Source organism: Gymnogyps californianus, chromosome 2 (genome assembly GCF_018139145.2).
Source record: "Gymnogyps californianus isolate 813 chromosome 2, ASM1813914v2, whole genome shotgun sequence".
NCBI classification, from domain to species: Eukaryota; Metazoa; Chordata; class Aves; order Accipitriformes; family Cathartidae; genus Gymnogyps; species Gymnogyps californianus.
In genome coordinates, this window is record NC_059472.1 from 107072850 (window position 1) to 107093285 (window position 20436).

At 41.9% G+C, this 20436-nt stretch overlaps 1 protein-coding gene across 1 annotated transcript in view; it reads right to left on the reverse strand.

Annotated features, from left to right (window-relative positions):
- CNTNAP2 (contactin associated protein 2) overlaps positions 1 to 20436 on the reverse strand; it is a 1235323-nt gene that overhangs the window by 11939 nt on the left and 1202948 nt on the right. Inside the window, exon 22 of the mRNA XM_050890726.1 lies at positions 10566 to 10796. Within this exon, the coding sequence (XP_050746683.1) occupies positions 10566 to 10796 (231 nt within the window). The remainder of the gene's footprint in view (positions 1 to 10565; positions 10797 to 20436) is intronic.

Sequence of the window (20436 nt, forward strand, 5' to 3'; positions counted from 1 at the left end):
ACGGGTACATGAATTGCGAGGAAAAACAACCACAAATGAGGGTTCTTCCAGGAAAATGGTTGCTTCAGCCTCCAGTGAGCACTGCGAGCGGTGTGGCCGACAGAGTGGAAGGGCTGATCTTACTCCCGATCCTATGAGAAGGAATTCTAATCCATTTTTACAACAAGTGAGTGGAGAATCCTATGACCAGGACTGGAGGGGCCCTGCCTCCAGCCAGGCGGAGGAGACGGACAACCGGGTTTACTGGACTGTGTGGATCCGATGGCCTGGCACATCAGACCCTCAGGAATATAAAGCTCTAGTAGACACCGGTGCACAGTGTATTCTAATGCCATCAAGCTATAAAGGGGTAGAACCTATTTGTATTTCTGGGGTGACAGGGGGATCCCAACAGCTAACTGTGTTGGAGGCTGAAATAAGCCTAACTGGGAATGAGTGGCAAAACCACCCCATTGTGACCGGCCCAGAGGCCCCATGCATTCTTGGCATAGATTATCTCAGGAGAGCATATTTCAAGGACCCAAAGGGGTACCGGTGGGCCTTTGGTATAGCTGCCTTGGAGACGGAGGAAATTGAACAGTTGTCCACCTTGCCCGGACTCTCTCAGGACCCTTCGGTTGTGGGGTTGCTGAGGGTCGAAGAACAACAGGTGTCAATCGCTACCACAACAGTGCACCCGCAGCAATATCGCACCAACCGAGACTCCCTGATTCCCATCCATATGCTGATTCATCGACTGGAGAGCCAAGAGGTGATCAGCAGGACTCGCTCACCCTTTAACAGCCCCATATGGCCAGTGCGAAAGTCTAATGGAGAATGGAGACTAACGGTGGACTATCATGGGCTGAATGAAGTCACGCCACCGCTGAGTGCTGCCATGCCAGACATGCTAGAACTTCAATATGAACTGGAGTCAAAAGCAGCCAAGTGGTACGCCACAAATGATATCGCTAACGCATTTTTCTCAGTCCCTTTGGCAGCAGAGTGCCGGCCACAGTTTGCTTTCACTTGGAGGGGTGTCCAGTACACCTGGAAACACAGCCCCACCATTTGCCATGGACTAATCCAAAATGCACTGGAAAAAGGTGAAGCTCCAGAACACCTGCAATACATTGATGACATCATCGTATGGGGCAATACAGCAGAAGAAGTTTTTGAGAAAGGGGAGAAAATAATCCAAATCCTTCTGAAAGCCGGTTTTGCCATAAAACAGAGTAAGGTGAAGGGACCCGCACAGGAGATTCAGTTTTTAGGAATGAAATGGCAAGATGGATGTCATCACATCCCAATGGATGTGATCAACAAAATAGCAGCTATGTCTCCACCAACTAGTAAACAGGAAACACAAGTTTTCTTAGGTGTTGCAGGTTTTTGGAGAATGCATATTCCAAATTACAGTCTGATTGTAAGCCCTCTCTATCAAGTGGCCCGGAAGAAGAACGATTTTAAATGGGGCCCTGAGCAACAACAAGCCTTCGAACAGATTAAACGGGAGATAGTTCACGCAGTAGCCCTTGGGCCAGTCTGGGCAGGACCAGATGTTAAAAATGTGCTCTACACCACAGCCGGGGAGAATGGCCCTACCTGGAGTCTCTGGCAGAAAGCACCTGGGGAGACCCGAGGTTGAGCTCTAGGGTTTTGGAGTCGGGGATACCGAGGATCTGTGCCCCGCTATACTCCAACTGAAAGGGAGATATTAGCAGCATATGAAGGAGTTCAGGCTGCTTCAGAAGTGGTTGGTACTGAAACACAGCTCCTATTAGCACCCCGACTGCCAGTGCTGGGGTGGATGTTCAGAGGAAAGGTCCCTTCTACACATCATGCAACTGATTCTGCGTGGAGTAAGTAGCTTGCACTGATCACACAACGAAGTCGAATAGGAAATTCCAGTCGCCCAGGAATTTTGGAGGTGATCACGGACTGGCCAGAAGGCAAAGATTTTGGAATATCGCCAGAGGAAGAGGTAACGCATGCTGAAGAGGCCCCACTGTATACTAAACTGCCAGAACATGAGAGGCAATATGCCCTATTGACTGATGGGTCCTGTCGCATTGTAGGAAAGCATCGGAGGTGAAAGGCGGCTGTATGGAGTCCTATACGACAAGTTGCAGAAACTGCAGAAGGAGAAGGTGAATCAAATCAGTCTGCAGAGGTGAAAGCCATCCAGCTGGATTTAGACATTGCTGAACGAGAAAAATGGCCAATACTTTATCTCTATACTGACTCATGGATGGTGGCAAATGCTCTGTGGGGGTGGTTGCAGCAATGGAAGCGGAGTAACTGGCAACACAGAGGTAAACCCATCTGGGCTGCCCCATTGTGGCAAGATATTGCTGCCCGGCTAGAGAACCTGGTTGTGAAAGTACGTCACGTAGATGCCCACGTACCTAAGAGTCGGGCCACTGAAGAACATCAAAACAATCAACAGGTAGACAAGGCTGCTAGGATTGAAGTAGCTCAGGTAGATCTGGATTGGCAGCATAAACGTGAATTATTTGTGGCTCGGTGGGCCCATGACACCTCAGGCCATCAGGGAAGAGATGCAACATATAGATGGGCTCGTGATCGAGGGGTGGACCTGGCCATGGACACTATCGCACAGGTTATCCATGAATGTGAAGCATGCGCTGCAATTAAACAAGCCAACGTTAGTCTGGTATGGAGGACAATGGCTGAAATACAAATATGGAGAGGCCTGGCAGATTGACTATATCACACTCCCACAAACCCGTCAAGGCAAGCACCATGTGATTTCAACAGTAGAAGCAACCACCAGCTGGCTGGAAACATATCCCGTGCCCCATGCCACCACCCGGAACACTATCCTGGGCCTTGAAAAGCAAATCGTATGGTGATTTGGCACCCCAGAAAGAATTGAGTCGGACAACGGGACTCATTTCTGAAACAATCTTATAGACACCTGGGCCAAAGAGCACGGCATTGAGTGGGTGTATCACATCCCCTATCATGCACCAGCCTCTGGGAAAATCGAGTGATACAATGGATTGTTAAAGATTACATTGAGAGCAATGGGTGGTGGGACCTTCAAACATTGGGATACACATCTAGCAAAGGCCACCTGGTTAGTCAACCCTAGAGGATCTGTCAATCGAGCTGGCCCCGCCCAATCAGAACTTTTACGTACTGTAGAAGGGATAAAGTCCCTGTAGTGCACATAAAAAATATGCTAGGCAAAACAGTCTGGGTTGCTCCTGCCTCAGGCAAAGGCAAACCCATTTGTGGGATTGCTTTTGCTGAAGGACCTGGGTGCACTTGGTGGGTGATGCGGAAGGATGGGGAAGTCCGATGTGTGCCTCAAGGGGATTTGATTTTAGGTGAGAACAGCCAATAGATTAAGTTGTATGATGTTGATTGCTATATAATCCTGCCACTGTATGTCATCATTATTATAATTGTTATATGCTATATCAATGGTATTACAGTAAGAATCACTTAGATTAATGAAGAATGAACGTTGATAAAGCTGAGTGAAGTGCAGTAGTGATGGAACCAGGACTGACTTCAGCATGCAACAATCCGACACCACACACCATCCTCCTGCTGCGCCCAATGTCACCTGCCTGCCACATCACACCAAAGCCCAATCCTGTTCTGCCGACTGAGCAGACTTTGCATCATCCCTCCTGCCCAGACAGACTGTTACGACAGATGGAGCTCAAAGTCATGGACTGAATGAACTCAACAGAGATTTGATAGAGATGGCCCATAGACCGTGGGAATGATATCTATATGTATATATTAAAAGACAGGAAAGGTGATGGTGATTAATTGGAGACGTATCAGAAAGTGTGGGATCTGGGCATAACATAAATGGTATAGAATAAGGGGTGGATATTGTCCTGGTTTCGGCTGGGACAGATTTAACTCTCTTCTTAGTAGCTGGTACAGTGCTGTGTTTTGGATTTAGTGTGAGAATGATGTTGATAACACTCTGATGTTTTAGTTGTTGCTAAGTAGCGCTTATCTTAAGCCAAGGACTTTTCAGTTTCCCATGCTCTGCCAGCAAGCAGGTTTGCAAGAAGCTGGGAAGGAGCATAGCCAGGGCAGCTGACCTGAACTAGCCAAAGGGGTATTCCATACCATGGAACATCATGCCCAGTATATAAACAGGGGGGAGTTGGCTGGGAGGCACGGATCGTGGCTCTGGCTTCGGTCAGCGGGTGGTGAGCAATTGCATTGTGCATCACTGTTTTTTTTTTCCTCCCCCCCCCCTTCCTTTTTTTGTTATATTCCTTTTCATTACTATTGTTATTATTATATTTCATTAATACTATTGTTAGTATTATATTGTACTTTAGTTATTAAACTGTTCTTATCTCAAACCACGAGTTTTACTTTTTTTTTTTCCTTCCTTTCCTCCTCCTCACCCCACTGGGAGGGGGAGGGGGAAGCGGCTGTGTGGTGCTTAGTTGCTGACTGGGGTTAAACCACGACAGACTGAGGGAGACATTTTTATTCCCAATCAATAGAGAGATTTACAGTAATTCAAGCACCATAATTAAGCCCTTTAAGTATGAAGCACTGATTGTGCCAAATTTCAGACAGATGCTCTTCCTAGTTAGCTGTTCGATAGGGAGGAGAAAAATAGAAACTGTTGCATCTCAATGTTTACCACTTACCTTCTTGCCTGCAAGAAATACTTAGTGCACAGAAACAGCTATGAGTTTCTGCTAGACTTAATCCCTGACTGTCTGAAAAAAATGCCACCTTCCTGTTTGAAAACAGCTCAGGTCAAGGCCATGGACATCTGAGACAGTATTTATATTGGGAGAATTGAGGATGAATGCTGGTCACTCTCAGCAGAGGAAACCTGATCACAGAAATGCACGAAAATCTGACAGTGGAGGAATCTGTTGGCCCACAAGGCAGGTTGCAAGTGCATCTTCCATCTCTTGTATAGGAAGTATAAATATTAAACTAGCTTACTGGCAGACAAAGAGCCTCCCAATGTTTATATGCTATGTTAATTAAAAAAACCCAACCACCTTGAGTGATCAATAACTTCAAAGAGAGACGCTGGCATCATTCTCTGATTGCAGTACAGGTAACTAATCCTGTTTGCTATGCTTGAAAAATGAGGAGCATTTTATTCTAGCAACAGCCTTCACATCTATTTCTAATTTTGCTAACACCTAGGAGATCAAATTTAGATGTGTAAGGCTGCATCATGAACAAAAGCGGTGCACATCTTCCGTCCCTCCAGTCTGACTTGCTTGCCCCTTGCAGGAAGCCCACAGAAGTGACCTTGCTCGCCTGCTGTCCCTTAGAGGAGAGAAGGAGCGCTGCATCACACGTTACCATTGATTTTAATCCTCCTGCTGTTGGATTCACTGATGTGTACAGGACTCTTTCAATGTCTGTGGCCAGGAGAAGACCCTTTTGTTCGTGTGCTTGTAATCTAAGACCATTTTGAGGGCTGAACCACTGCCCTCTAGCAAGTAACGCCTTTGATCCTTCCTTCCCACTGCGCTGTTTGTAACAAGCCCTTGACAAGGGCAAGACCTATTTCCCGTCTCTGTAGCCACATCTGTACCAGTGGACGTCTGACACAGCTTTTCTTCAGATGCTGCCACTCTGCCCTCCGAGATGTGGGTACCAGTGGTCAGAGGGTGGGATGGCAACCCAACCGATGGCGTCTGAATCAGGAAGGTGACCTTCAGCACTGTCACCAGTAACACGACTGACGCTTTCTCTTAGTCCAGAAATCAACTGCTATCTTTCACTTGACATAGATAATTAGTTGGCCAATTATGTGAGCATGGATCATATGGCCAGTATTCAGCCCTCCCACTCTCTTCTCCTGTCATCACTTATTAAAGGAAGAGGGATGAATTTGTAACAAAAAGGGAGTTAATCCTGCAGGCAGCCGTTTTAATCTCGATGACAGCGTTGCATGTCTTCATACAATGTTTTTGCCAGACATGCTCAATATAGGTTTCAAAGTAAGCTGCTGATTCTTAAAAGGCAAGGCCTTTCACCTTCTACAAAAATAAAGAGCTTTTACGGTTTAAATATGTACAGTCAGAAAAAAGTCACACCACTTGGAAGAAAATTGCGGATGTAGCATTTAATCCTGCTCCATTTAATTCTTAATATGTTGAAGCTAACATGGGTTTAACTAAATCCTGTGTTAAATACTCTAGATGCCATTCTGTTCATACTCAGAATAAATGCATCTTGCAGCTACATAGTGCCATGGCAGCTTAGAGGTGCTAAAGCATGGTTTGACAACTGTTGTATGTACCTTGCCTCTTCTGGTATCTCTTGCTTTTACTAAATTCAAGATTCGGTAGTTTGGCAAGCTGAAGCATATTTTACCTAAAATGGTACCTCTGTACATACATGCAGTAGGTTTCTTTTATCCTTTTCATATAAATAAGAAAAGTTTGGAAATGAAACTTAATTAGCAAACTGCAGAACCTTTATCTTAGATAAAAACACCCACAAACTGAACAAACCCACCTGAATAATACGCATCTTCTGATTTTAAGTACAAGGCATTTTAGGTGTGGGAGTTTATTTACTACAAAAATAATCATCTGTTTGGGCTTTTGTTTGCTTCTTTACAATGAGTAAGGTGTCAGTTATCAGTAACATAGATCTTAGCTAATTTGAACTGAGAGATATTAAAAAAACCCTTGGTGATTAGCTTTTTTTTTCTACATATGCTACAGTAATAGATATTAAAATTCATGCTAATATAGTTAAAGGCATGCAATTATAACTTTTGTTTTGAAATGTATGCCAGACAGGTAATTCGCTGGGTTTAGACAACATGTTAAAGGTAGGACACGTCATTTTTAAATAATATGGTCATTGATCAGGCTCTTTTTTGTCTCCTTTCTACACTCCTTTTGATGTAACCAAGGCAAATTGGATTGTCTGACATGAACTGAGATAATACCAATGGGAGAAAAACACAGGAAAGGAACTATATTGATGATCTGCTTGGTTTTGATTATTGACTGTTTTTTTAAATCACCAGAAAGTCACATTCTAGAAAAGAATGACTTGTTGAATTCATCACCAAGAAAGGATTGTCATGGCAACAGGAAAAGACTATGCATGGTAAGAATACTCACAAGCTGAACAAGATAATGATTTAAGATGATGTCCCAGTAGCATGACAAAATGCCAACCAGGGGTGGGAAGGAAGGGAAGTGGCATTTTTACAATGAAGAAATTTAAAAAGAACTGGTATTGTAAACGTGAAATATATGTGAATTCAAGGCTAATGGAAAGTGCAAGACAATGAATCAAGAAGCTGTATGGCCCATTTGTCTGGGGAGCAAATCAACAAGGTTGATACTGATAAATCCCTGAACTTGTCTCTAAGGGTCAACTGCAAGTGACTGATGTGTGTCTTTATGATTTTCCCTTCAGCTTCGTTAGGGCATCCAAAACGTTTTGCAGCTAGCAGGAGGTGTCCACGCAGTAACTACATAGAAGAGTTTAAGGGAAACATTTCATGTAGGTCAGCCGTCAGGCAGAACCTGCTTAACATCTAGTAATTATTCATAAGGTCTGATCCAGCACTGCAGTTTAGAGGTGAAAGGATCATTACATTTGCCTTCTGGTGTATCTGTCCTATTTAGACACTTATCTTTGATCCCCTCCTACAACATTTTTCAATCCTCAAAGTTCAATTCCACAGTATTTGAGAAGCAAAGCTATAAATCTACACTTAACTCAAAATATGAATCAGGATGAGTGCAGAGTATGTCACTGAATGAGATTTAAACCATTTGCCACAAATTTTTCCCTGATTTTGTCTTTTCACTACAAATCGCCCATCCTCAACTCTCATGTTTTGTTAACATCTATTTAAAATTAAATAGGTGACATAACAATAAAAAGTTATAGATAAAAACATGTATGAAACGAGAAATCCTGTACCTAGTAACTGCTGCTTTCAAAGCCATGTTCTTTGCAACCATTTCTTTGTGGTAGAGTGTGTGTGGCTTTTGCTTTAGCACCACTACAAGTGTTTCTGTGAATTTCAAAAGAGCTGTTTGTCTTCGCCCCTTTAGACGTTTTAGTGAAGGAGTAAATTCACACTGAGAGTACTGAGACTATTCCAGCTCTGCAGCCAATGGGAACCATTACTTACACCTCTGATTTTTCCACTTTCTCTTTCAACACAATTTGTGTTAGAAAGTCTTCTAGTAGGATTTGGGAAACATAGAAAAATTCTCAGTGCAAACTGCCAATTTGCTACTGCAAAGTGACAATAAAACCAAACATTTTCATTTGCCAGTCATCAAGATCATCTATGTGCAAGGTTGCACAGTCTACAGTATATATTTTTCCTGAGACTGAAACAGAGCTAGCTGTGTCAGACCACCAGAGATACTTTTACAAAGACCGAGTTGTTCTTACCCGATACCGATAAATGAGTTGCTGTGATACCTCCTCTTTGTATCATGGAAATGTCACCCAGAAAGTCAGGAATTGTTCACTCACACCTGAATGTCCTTTCACTCCTGCCCTGGTGAAACACCACTCCCTTGCTGTGAAATTTCTTTCTACCATAACTCACCTGACATTGTTGCTCCCTTCAATGTACAGCAGTCCCTCACTAGAAGTCTTTAAAGCAATATGATCTTTTTCCCTCTACTGCTGTGGAGCACTGGAGAGGACAAGAGGAGGGGTCCCTAGCTCCCAATCCTACTAAAGCTGCTCATCACCAAAAATGAAGGTGGGTCACTCCCACTCTGGCTGTCCATGACTGAAACAGTCAAGTCAAGTCCAGCTATGACAATGAGATTTTTTGTACTGGGCAGAAGTTAACAGACAGCTTGAGCCAACCTAATTGGCTGTATGTTCCCTGATATCCTTCACGCTGGCTCCATGATCGAGTACTACAATTAATCCAGAAGAAAATGTATAAAGTTGTAATCTGTCAGGTGAACAAAGTTGAATCAACTCAGCAAAAGTTTCCAAGACAAGACTGAGCCAACACGAGGGCAAGCGTAGTAGCACATGGCAAGGACAAACAGGACCTCCCTCTTTTAACACCAGGAGCTATTAGGAACAGTTAACTATCTTGAATAAATTCCACCATAGTCTTTTACTAGCTTGCAGTCAAATTATCTGTAGGAAAAAGAAACCAACCAAAATTAACAACCAAAACCCATTAGCTGCACAAGATTCACAGCAGCAGTGCATCCTCAAGAAGTTTATGGCACACTTTTTTAAAGACATGAGCCAGCGAGGTATCTTTCAGGAAATGTGCTGTTATAGAAACAGGAGCACGTAACGTAACCTTCAGGTACAAACTGACCTATTAATTTACGAGAAGAAAGAGACTACTAATTTGTGGTGAAAAAATTCAAGTAGGAGATTGCATGTTATAAACAGGGAAAAGATGTACTGAAATCTCACAATGGCATGGCAGCAAGGAAGGAATGACAGGTTTTAGACCATGATACTGCTTGTATAGGATGTTTGGGACCCTCAGCCCTGGAATATCTGCCTCTCCTCACAAACCTCTGTCCTATTTCTCTACTGAGAAAGAGCTGAAAGGAAATGTTGCAAGGAGTTGTTTGACATTGCAAGAAAAAAAAAAATTCCAAAACTCAAAGGTACGATCTTGGCACATACTTCTAAGAAAGACATATGTACCTGTCCCCTCTCATATAAAAACTGGCAGACAGATGCATCCCCAAAAACAACAGGCAAAGACTAGTCGGTATCAAAATCATTATGGACCCAGTTTTTCCTCTAGCATTTTAATTTTATACCACTGTAAACCCATCAGCTTTGCCAGGACAGGTTCTAATTTACACCGCTACAAGTGAAATCAGAATGAGGACAAAATACAAGAGAGGGGTCGATGTACACCTGACCCTATAAATCTAAAGGAAACAGATGGGTTTTTTTTATTTATCTGACACCCAAGAAGCAAAATAGAAAAAAACCCTCAAAATATAGGCATAATGTATACTTTCAAAGACTGTCAGTCACAAAGCAGGATGAGATTGCTGCGATCAGCAAATTGTTTTGGCTTTCCAGCATTTTCAGCATGAGATGAATGCAATAATGACTAATGGGATGTCCCATTAAACATAGCCTAAGGAAAGCAGACATTTCAGAAAACAAGTCAGCACTTTATATAAATATATTTATGCCTAAAATTAGATTTACTTTTTTGGTATGAAGCTGACTACAATATACTCGCTTATTGGGAATACAGCATAAGAAATGCTACTGTATCTTATTTATCTGTACTTGCAACCTTTTGCTGACTACATACCCAATACTACTGCTATCACAGTAGCTAGGTCAAAACTCAACATTCAAACAGTGTAAGACTTATGGAAAAGAAAAATAAAGCAGAATATTAAAAAAAGGCAAGGAAAATATCCTGTAACTGCATTTAGAAGTGGTGGCAAATCCCTGTCATTCCAGCTTTGCATTTCCTACCATGATTATAGCCCTACAGTCATCTATCAATCACATCCACTCCGTTTTGGTTTTCCTTACAGACGTATTTCTTCTCTGAACTTCTCCGCTGAGCTAACATGGCGTGCACCCCAGCTTACCTGAGTCTAAGTGCCACGGGTCAGTAGCGGCCGACATTGGTGGGATGGTGAGTGGAGATGCTCCACAGTTGGATTCCACCAGTTCTCCTTGGATGTGGACGTGAGAGGAGGTGTTGGTAGGTCTCAGAGCTGCTTTGAGTGGAGCAATCTGGTTGAACTGTACTCTTGATAGGCAGCCAGTGAATCCTGGGGTGTTGTATTTATATATATCTTGGTCAATCTTCCCAATTTCTATGGGAAATTAAGGAGGGAAAAAAAAAGATTAATCAAAACAATTCATTGCTTTGGAAAGCACAGCTGGTCTGAACACTTGATTCCCACAGCTCAGTTCCCAAGTCCCTCTCTCAGGAGACTGAGAACATGTCAGACCCTGCCAGGTTTCTTTACATTTCATTAAGGATTAAAGCTGGAAACCTTCAGGTCTTGATGTGACTCAGTTTCACTGCTATGCTATCATTACAATGAAAGGCCGGCATGAAGGAGCCATCAGAGAACAGAAGGCCAGGAAAAAAATCTTTTCCCCAAGAAGAGGTGGCAAAAGAGAAGGTAGAGGGACAGTCATCGCCAGGGTCTCTCCTCCCAGCTGAAGCTGCTCCTGTGAGACGCCCCTTCCTTCACCCTGGCCTGTCACTCTCTAGCCCCTCTCGGTGGGCTGGGACCACTCCTGTTGACTCCTGTCCCCCTCCTGTCTCCTCACCAGGAGACCAAGCCTCCCTTCACCAGGAGACCAAGCCTCCCTTCACCAGGGGACCAAGCATCCCTTTGCCAGGACACCACATGTCCCTTCAGCCTGAGGTGGAAAACTGCCCCTCTCTGGCCTCCTTCCTTCCTCCGCAGTGGTGAGAGATGGCAGGAGCCCATCCACCCCTGCTGCAGGCTGAGGAGCAGCATGCATGCTCCCGTGCCTCTGCAACAGGGCCTACGTTGGCTGAGAGCCTGCCACAAGTCGGCCATTTTACACCTTGCCGCTGTGGGCTGATAGGCAAGCTGGCAGCTGGCATCCATGAGCAGAGCACAGGGCTCCGCCGTTGCTCTCTAGAACAGCCACCCAAGTAGCTTTCTCCCTTCTAAAACACCAGTTAAAATGATCCCAAAATGGTAGCTGTAAAACGCGGCACATGCCCTTACTACCCAGTAACGTGCAGGCCACTCACAGCTATTTTAATTCTGCCAGGACCTGTTGCAACAGCCTGAGTCACAACCAAAACAAAACCGGCACTCCCTGCCAGCTGGCTGCATTAGAGGCGGTATTAACATTTCAAAGCCTCACTGCAGTGTCTAATATAATATTTACATGGCAGTGAGGAATTTGGCTTGCTTTCTTCTATGGTAGCACGGAGTGAATGAAAAGGACACATGGCAGCACGTTTGTGCTGTACCAGGGAGTATTGCTCCGGAGGCACTGAGACACTTCAAACTGCCTTCCCCTGGGTCACCAGAGACAGGAGTTAATGTCTGGCCCTTGAAGTCAGTGGAAAAAGTTGTACTGAGCTGAGCAAAGCAAGATGGCATCCCAGGCTCAGAGAACAGGAAGCAGCCCCAGGTTGTTCAAAGGCAACTTTTTCAGACAGCACAATGATAAGGATTTGAAAAATGGTGTTTCTGGAAGAAAAGATGTCTGTAAATCACAAGATTGTGTCATAAAAAAGAAAGAAAGGAAAACAGAGGTGGGACAGAGGGGGTTCTCCTGAGAGGTGTGAGGAGAAAGTGGGAAAGAGTTTTATTGTAAGAGTTTGGGGAAGAGTTGGGAACCAAAGCTCATCTGGGTTTGAGTTTTGCTACCAAAAAAAAAAAAAAAAAAATCAAACCAGAATTATTAGAAAATGCATTACTAACCTTTTGGATGAGTCTGTGTTCAGTTCTAACCAAACCAGGATCAATTATATGAGGTCTGAGCTGCTGACTGGGCTCCCTAAAAACTACCATGATACATATGTCAGTGCTATTCCTAAGAGTACTGAGGGTTTTGCATCAGGGATACGTACGAGGAGTTTCAAGGCTACAAACCAGGCAGGGCATTTTAAGTACGCTTCATTTTTTGGGTTTATATGTTAAACATGAAGTGGGGGAAAAATGGTGGAAACTGGACAAATCTTGAGTACAATTAAAGCAACTTCTTGGTTTTCACACAGAACTAAGCTGTACCTTTTCTGTCTTTGCAACCATATTAGAATAATAAACATACAACATTTAAGTTCCCCCCACACCTAGCATAAGGACACAAAAGGAAGATGCATAATCTGAAAATTACTTGCATTAGATCCTTATGTGATCCACTGTACAAGAATGGATTTTCTATTCCCCCGTTTTCCCTTTTCCTTCTCGTTTGAGAATGTCCTTTCTCTGCTAGTGCTTATCCAGCCTGTATTAATATTACAGCCACATTTCACAAGCTGGCAGTGAGCAGTGACTGTCACCTGTGACAAAGTGGAAACTTGCTCAGGACTCAGCTAGAGACTAGCTTAAATGCATTAAAATAATGGTATTAGTCACGTGGGTCTTTCATCCAGCTCTCCCTTAAAAAAGTAGCTTGACCAAACAGTTAGCATCATCTCCTTCAAAAATTTGATGGTAAGTAAAAAAACTCACATGTGCATGCACACTTCCCATAGTTAGTAAAAAAGCTGTACATAAGCCAGAGTTCATAAATTGGAATGCTACTTGTAGACCATATCACTCAGACAAGGTTCCCGTCTGACCACAATATTCACTGTCTCTTACTTCAATGAAATATTCATGGTATATTCAGAGAATAGCTGCAATTTTGAGTAATCCTTATAATCTAAGAAACAATTAGAAGACCATATTTCTTTAAACACTGTAACCACTGCCAATAACAGTTTAGTGATTACCTTTTATTCACATTTTTATATATTCTGTGAAACTTCATGCAGCAATGCTAAAAGCCTCCCACTCACAATCCTGAATGACAAGAACAAAAATCCATTAATATGATTGTGCTACTTTAGCAGCTTCAGCACCATTCTTCTCTAACTCCGTGAATAATAATTGATGGATACTAGATCCTGAAAGAATTACAGAAAAAACCAAAAAACCCCTAACAAGGCACCTTGCTGAAGACCTGCATTTTTGTTTAAAACATTCCACAAATGATGGTTATGCATGTCACCTCATGCAAATTTACCACCAGCTTGCATCACATCAGTGCTAAAACAAGATGGATCAACTTCTATGACTGTGAACATGTTCCTTCCCGTGCACGTCCCATGGGGCTCAGCACACTGACGCTCTCTGATGTTAGGCCGTTAAACTTTGCCTCTGTCCTGGTTTCGGCTGGGACAGAGTTAACTCTCTTCTTAGTAGCTGGTACAGTGCTGTGTTTTGGATTTAGTGTGAGAATGATGTTGATAACACGCTGATGTTTTAGTTGTTGCTAAGTAGCGCTTATCTTAAGCCAAGGACTTTTCAGTTTCCCATGCTCTGCCAGCAAGCAGGTTTGCAAGAAGCTGGGAAGGAGCATAGCCAGGGCAGCGGACCTGAACTAGCCAAAGGGGTATTCCATACCATGGAACGTCATGCCCAGTATATGAACAGGGTGGGGGTTGGCCAGGAGGCACGGATCGCGGCTTGGGCATCGGTCAGCAGGTGGTGAGCAATTGCATTGTGCATCACTTGTGTTTTCTTGGGTGGTTTTGGTTTTTTTAAATTCCTTTTCATTACAATTATCATTATTATATTATTATTATTAGTAGTAGTGTATTATATTGTATTTTAGTTATTAAACTGTTCTTCTCTCAACCCACAAGTTTTACTTTTTTTTTTTTTCCTCCTCCCCACCCCACTGGGAGCAGGGAGGGAGAAGCAGCTGCGTGGTGCTTAGTTGCTGGCTGGGGTTAAACCATGACAGCCTCCCTGTGTATTTGAGCCTGCTGTAAACCCATCCCTGCAGAGTGTAATGATTATATAATGAAATATGCCTTTGTTGTCATCACTAAAATTCAATTTTCTCCCTATAACAAAGAGGCGAGAAAAAGAAAAGAAGATGACAATCCCATTATTTAAAAAAGGGAAATGTACAGTGCAACTACTTTGCATTGTTATAATTTTCAGCACGTGAGCTAGTGCAAAGTCATATAAACATTATAGTACATTGTATTATCATTACCTAATAGCAACATTAGTATTATTGCTTTCAGATCTGATGCAGCAATCTTCTGCTGGCAGCCTACCCACAAGCATTTCTGTAATGAAAGACTTCCAAAAATACCACTTATAGGCCTTTTTTAACTTCAGCTGGTTTTAACCATTTGCTCCCTTGACCACACAACCTGCTGACTTGAGATGAAGACCATGATTACAAGACAGAGACCATTCAGGTGAACCCAGATGCACTGCAGTATACAAATCCTTAACACTGAACATTCACACAATAACTATGCAACTGCCTACCCAGATTACTTAAACATTTAAAAAATGTATATAACTAGTACACAGTATACTAAGAACCTCATAGATGTTGCCCCATGTCTTGTGTGTTATCATTCACTGAAGATATACTTAACTTCAATTACTTGTTATTTATGTTTTGTTATTTCTTTAACAGTAAAAAGATACAGGAATTTAATCCTCAGTTACTTGTTTTGATTTCAGGGCTTATTTCCCACGGCTGTGGCAGAAACATGCCACATAGTGATGAAAATAATACTATTTCTCTATTGAAAATTATGAAGGTCTGAAGGCTACTACTGAAGAAGGTCTTTTTCACCTAGGTGAAAAGATATAAAGAACATCTATTTTCAAACATGTTTATGACACAAGGCACCACTACTGAGTACCCAACAAGCTGAAATTCATTATTCTATGAATCTAGAAGAAAACAAACAAAAATAAATAGTATAGAGGAAAAAATTGTGGCTGGACCTGTGCATAAGTAACAGATGTGTAAGTAGCACATAGCAATACTAATCAGTGTAATTAGGTTATCTGGTTTTTAAGCCTTTTTGCCCTTACTACATTACCTGTAGATGCAGAGTTGTGGCTCTTGCCTAGGCACTGTTACAAGACAAACAAATAAACACTTTGGTTCAGATTATTACCAAAGTTGACCTAGTTAGCATGCATCTGATGAGCTACTTGTAGAAGCAGACACATTGCCAAATAGAGTTTTTATCTACTCTCTCTCTCCCTTCTCTACTTTCCATATCTACCAGTAAAAGATTTATAGAGTAGCTCAAAGGGCCATAGCACTTCTAATAGCACAAAAAGTTATTGCACTGCTGGAGGTCCAGCTCTGCTTAATTCTACCATTTATTTTTTATACATTCTTGTAGCGTCACTTAGAAAGACTAGAGAAAAACGACAGCCTGATTTAGCAGAAAAAAAAATGATGTGTTTGGTCCCACAGCCCTGACTGCGTTTTTGATAGATGAAACAGAAATGCTTTTTATTTATGTGAAGTTCCCCATGTGAGGATCCTAGAATGATTCGCATGTACACAAGGCTCTGCAGCACAAAGCTATACAATCCAGCACAGTACTGTGCCCTATCAGTATAGTCATGCCACATGTGGAAAGACAGCCTTGGACTGTGTTATGTTACACACTGACCTCGGAAAGAGGGAGAGGAGAGCAGTGAGGGAAGAGGGAAACACTCCCACTGCAAAACTTTGTAAACCTACAAGAATTGTTTTTATTAAACATATGTGCTGAATATCTTTTCTGAATATCTTTTCTATTCTAGCTGATCTGTACATTTTTTTTCTTTATAGGACTCTGCAATGCAGATCGATACAGAAAGTTGTAATAAATTCTGAACGTTGCACAGTGTTCAATACATACAGAGAGGATCAAGGCATCTATTTATTGTGAATTATGTTCCATTAGGAAGGAAATGTAACAGAACTTGAAGTACAGTTTGTGGGTATGCACAACAATGTATGTAATAAATATCCTGTTATGAATTCCCTTGGAGTTTTCCAGTGATGCCCTTCCAAGTAGAAATAAATATAGCTAAGTGTACTTCTAGCACAGCAAGGCTCTCAGTAACTGTTACAGCTATCTAGCTCTTCTTTCTTCTTTGATAGTGGGAAAGCTCTGCCTGAAGTAGCACATAGCAGGGCAGGGAGAAGAAAAGCACTATATACTGAAGTGATTTTGGTTGTGACAGAAGATGCCTTTTAAACAAAGGAAAGTCTCAGCAGCACAATCAAAGCCCTTTCAGTTCAATTTACCAAAGACTATTTCTTACACAATTTACACAAGACAACATTTGAGTTTTGCTTTGAAAATGGTGAAAAATCCAGCTGTTTGGATTTAGAACAATGACCTATTTATATGTGCCCATTTACGCCCAGAAATACAACAGCTTAATGATTCTGGAAAGAGAGTAGCCATATCAGTAGTGGGAGAAATCCAGCTTTGCCACAGGGCAGTATTTCTGGCTGAACTACAGGATGCTCTGCTATTTCACTGAAGATTAAGCATCCACTCAGCGGGTACGCAGAAGGTAATCCATTATAAATCTCTGCAACCCTTCAGCTAGCTGTACTAAATTAGGCCTAAATTATCTCTATATAATATTGTAATAGACTGCACAGGTGAATTCACCGATTCAATCAAATGAACCACTAATTGCTTTTGGGTCAACCTTAGCAATAGATTTTTCTCTTTGAAATAAACGACCGTGTACTCTCTTGTCCCCTGTACTCAGAAAGATACCTTGTTACGTTACCTGCTGCTCAAAGATTAGCCCAATCAGCATCTTAAGCATCTCTCTGTTACTGCGTCAGGCTCCACATAACAGAAAGCAGTTTAAACTCTGCTGAAAGGAAGCTATTGATTTCAAGAAGTCACAGTCCACCGAGATCACTAAAGCACTTTCTCTTATTTGCAGTATTTGATGCCTAGATGAGCAGTTCAATGCAACATCGAACCCTGGCACATGCCAATACTTGAAGACTGGCATGGTGTAAAAAAAATGAGAGAATAAATAAATTAGCTTGAATCACATACAGTACACAGTCATAGGGAGAACCTATCTGGGGTGTGCTTAACTTTATGTTACTTACTGTAACTTTTCCAGTTTTCTTTTATAAGAAATTATAGCTTATATGGAATAATTTTGTTTAGACAGTTTATGTCTAGATTGACAATCTCACCGACAACCCACTGAAACACAGAGAAGATGCTATTTGTGGTGTGTGAAGCACTGTGCCAGAAACCAAAGGAAATAACATTAACCCAGCAGTGCCAACTGATAGTCATGCTTTCATTTGCTGTCTGACACTTAAGAAATGGCCTTATCCATGGTGCAAGCAAGAGAAAAATTACTTATGAAGACTGTAACAGCTCAGTGCATGTTTCAGTTGCAGCAGCAGCTTTATCAGTGTTGCCGAAACAAAGGCCATTTCTTTAAGAAACGTTCCCAATACTTTCCGCACAAGCTGGAAATGATCGAACCAGGTGAAAAATACACAGGACTAGAGAACCTGAACCGGCCTGGAAGCTGTGCCGCGGCCCTGGAGCACTTCCAAAACCCAGTCCCTTGCAGAGGAGTTACGGCTTTCGGGTCATGCTGTAACGGAGACAGTAAATCACCGATGTGAAATGCACTCCTATCAGAGTCCCATTATTGCAGAAATAATAAAGACTAGTGCTGGACTGCAGCTCCTCAGTCAAAAAAGGCACTGTGAAGAATGCTATGAAATGGAGACGTTATTTGATAGCAGCCTGGTTTCACATTGCCACAAATGAAGAGGGTTTGAGAACAACAAGTTGGATTTTTTTTTTCTGCTCTTCTGTACTGATGGTATAGTTACTGAATGTTTCAAGATTTCATACCGGATGTATGATTTTCTGGAATTTTCCATTTTAAAATTTCATGTGTAGCCAACAACAGTTATTATTCAGGAATTCACACTGCCTTTTAACGAAAAGGGAATTAACTGATGCTGCAAGGTTCTTTTAGTAATTGCATTGTAAAAACTACAAAACTAAGGCCAACAGTAAAAGTGAACATCACTCTCTCAAGGAAACAAGTATTTTCTTCACATTTTGCTATTGACTCCCTGTATAACCTTGAGTGAGTCACTTCAGATATTCACATCAAACTCTCTCCCTCCCTCCTGGTAGGACATAGAGGATTCCCCCTACCCTCTAGTTGGGATCTGTCTCATTTGAGATGTTTTGAGATCTAAGTAAAAAAGGTATGGGCTGTAATGTGAAAATAAAGGTATTTTTAAATATGAAAATAAAATGAAATAGTTTTTTTAAACACCCCACAAACTTCTCATGACTTTGGAAAGGTCACTAATGGAGGCACAGATCATACGGCACATTTCCATTGATAAAAAAGAAAGGTCTCCCAAGGGTAATGGAACAATGCAAGATCAGGGAAAAAGAGAAGAAATACCAAGTTTCTAGAGACCCTTTGTTGCCAAGGAACCATACCCAGCATGCAGACATCAACTGGAAGTCTTGATTTTGACAGAAGTCTTCAAATGTTCCCATTCAAGAGCGGCCCCCGAGAAGTGTTCAGCTGGGGGCAGAACCTTAATGGGAGCAAACACTCAGCTCTGTGCCAGTGAGACCAAAACTCTCATGGGTTTTGGGGGAAGAGAGACCTCTCTGTGCATTACCGTTTATAACCAACTGTGAATGGTAGTACAGTCAGTTCATAAATTTGTGTAGCATTTTATTTCTCCTATAGATGACTAATCATTCTCCCTGGGTACCAGAGGCAAAAAGCTCAGCCTGTTGTTTAAAGCAGGAATCCCAAATGTAGGGAGAGCTAAAAAGAAAGGCCATCCACCTAGACGATAGCCTGAGCTGACAGAACAGGACACTAATATTGTTCAGTCAGGCTGTACCAGGTACCTTGACTGCAAACCCTCCTGAGGGCTAATGGAAATCTTTCGATTGAGAAGCAAAGTGCTCAGCACTGATGTAACCCAAGCTGCAGAAATCAGCAGTTCTCAAGGCAAAACTGCATAAGGAGTATCAGACAGTTAGCTTCAAGAACATTTTTTTTTCCTACCCCATCCTCTATCCTCTTCACATGATGCAAGAGCAATGGGATCATGGGTTGAGGGCAGCAGCAGGAGAGCCACCAGCAGGTGTTCATCCACAACAAAGAATTAAATGTTTCACCTACTTTTTGTCTGTGGGCAGGCTCTAAACAGAGTGAAAGGAAGCAGATGATGGGGGAGGAGAAGAAATTATATAGCTGAAATTTCTTTTAAAAAAAACCTAACCACAAATCTAAATTACTGACAAAATAACGAAGTAATTTGACCATCATAGATATTACTATGGAAAAATAAAAGTTATCACAGACAAAACATCCTCAGAATTAGCTGGGACACTGTATTTCAGTAGGATTTATAAGCCATTCTAATTTATGCTCATGATAAATAATGTTCACAGCATCTTTCATAATCCTTAGAGAAGGATGTAAAACACATACATAGAGGTAGCATTACTATGCAAAAGAAATATGCAGTTTCATTCATTTGGTTTGCCCAAATGTGCTTTTATGTCTTATGGAAGCTGTCTGCAACATAACTCAGCAAATGCTTTTCAGGTCAGAAAATAAATAAATAAATACTCAAACAAGACTCTTGCAGTCTGTAATCAAATGTAATGTGTCTTGGCCAAACTCCAATGCATTTAGTTATATTGTGCTTTTGTTAAAACTATATTAAAATAATATCATTTCAGTCTGATTATTACTTTGCGAGTTAATGGGTACCCTTCTATGACTATCTGCAAATGTCCTCATACTACACTTTGCATTCTATATCACCAGCCTCAAATATCTTAATAAAACTGCAGTCTCATCAAAGAGTGGGTAGGCTGAAATTCCCTCTCTTGCCTCCCTCCTCCTTTGCTTATCTTACTGTCTCACTTGGAGA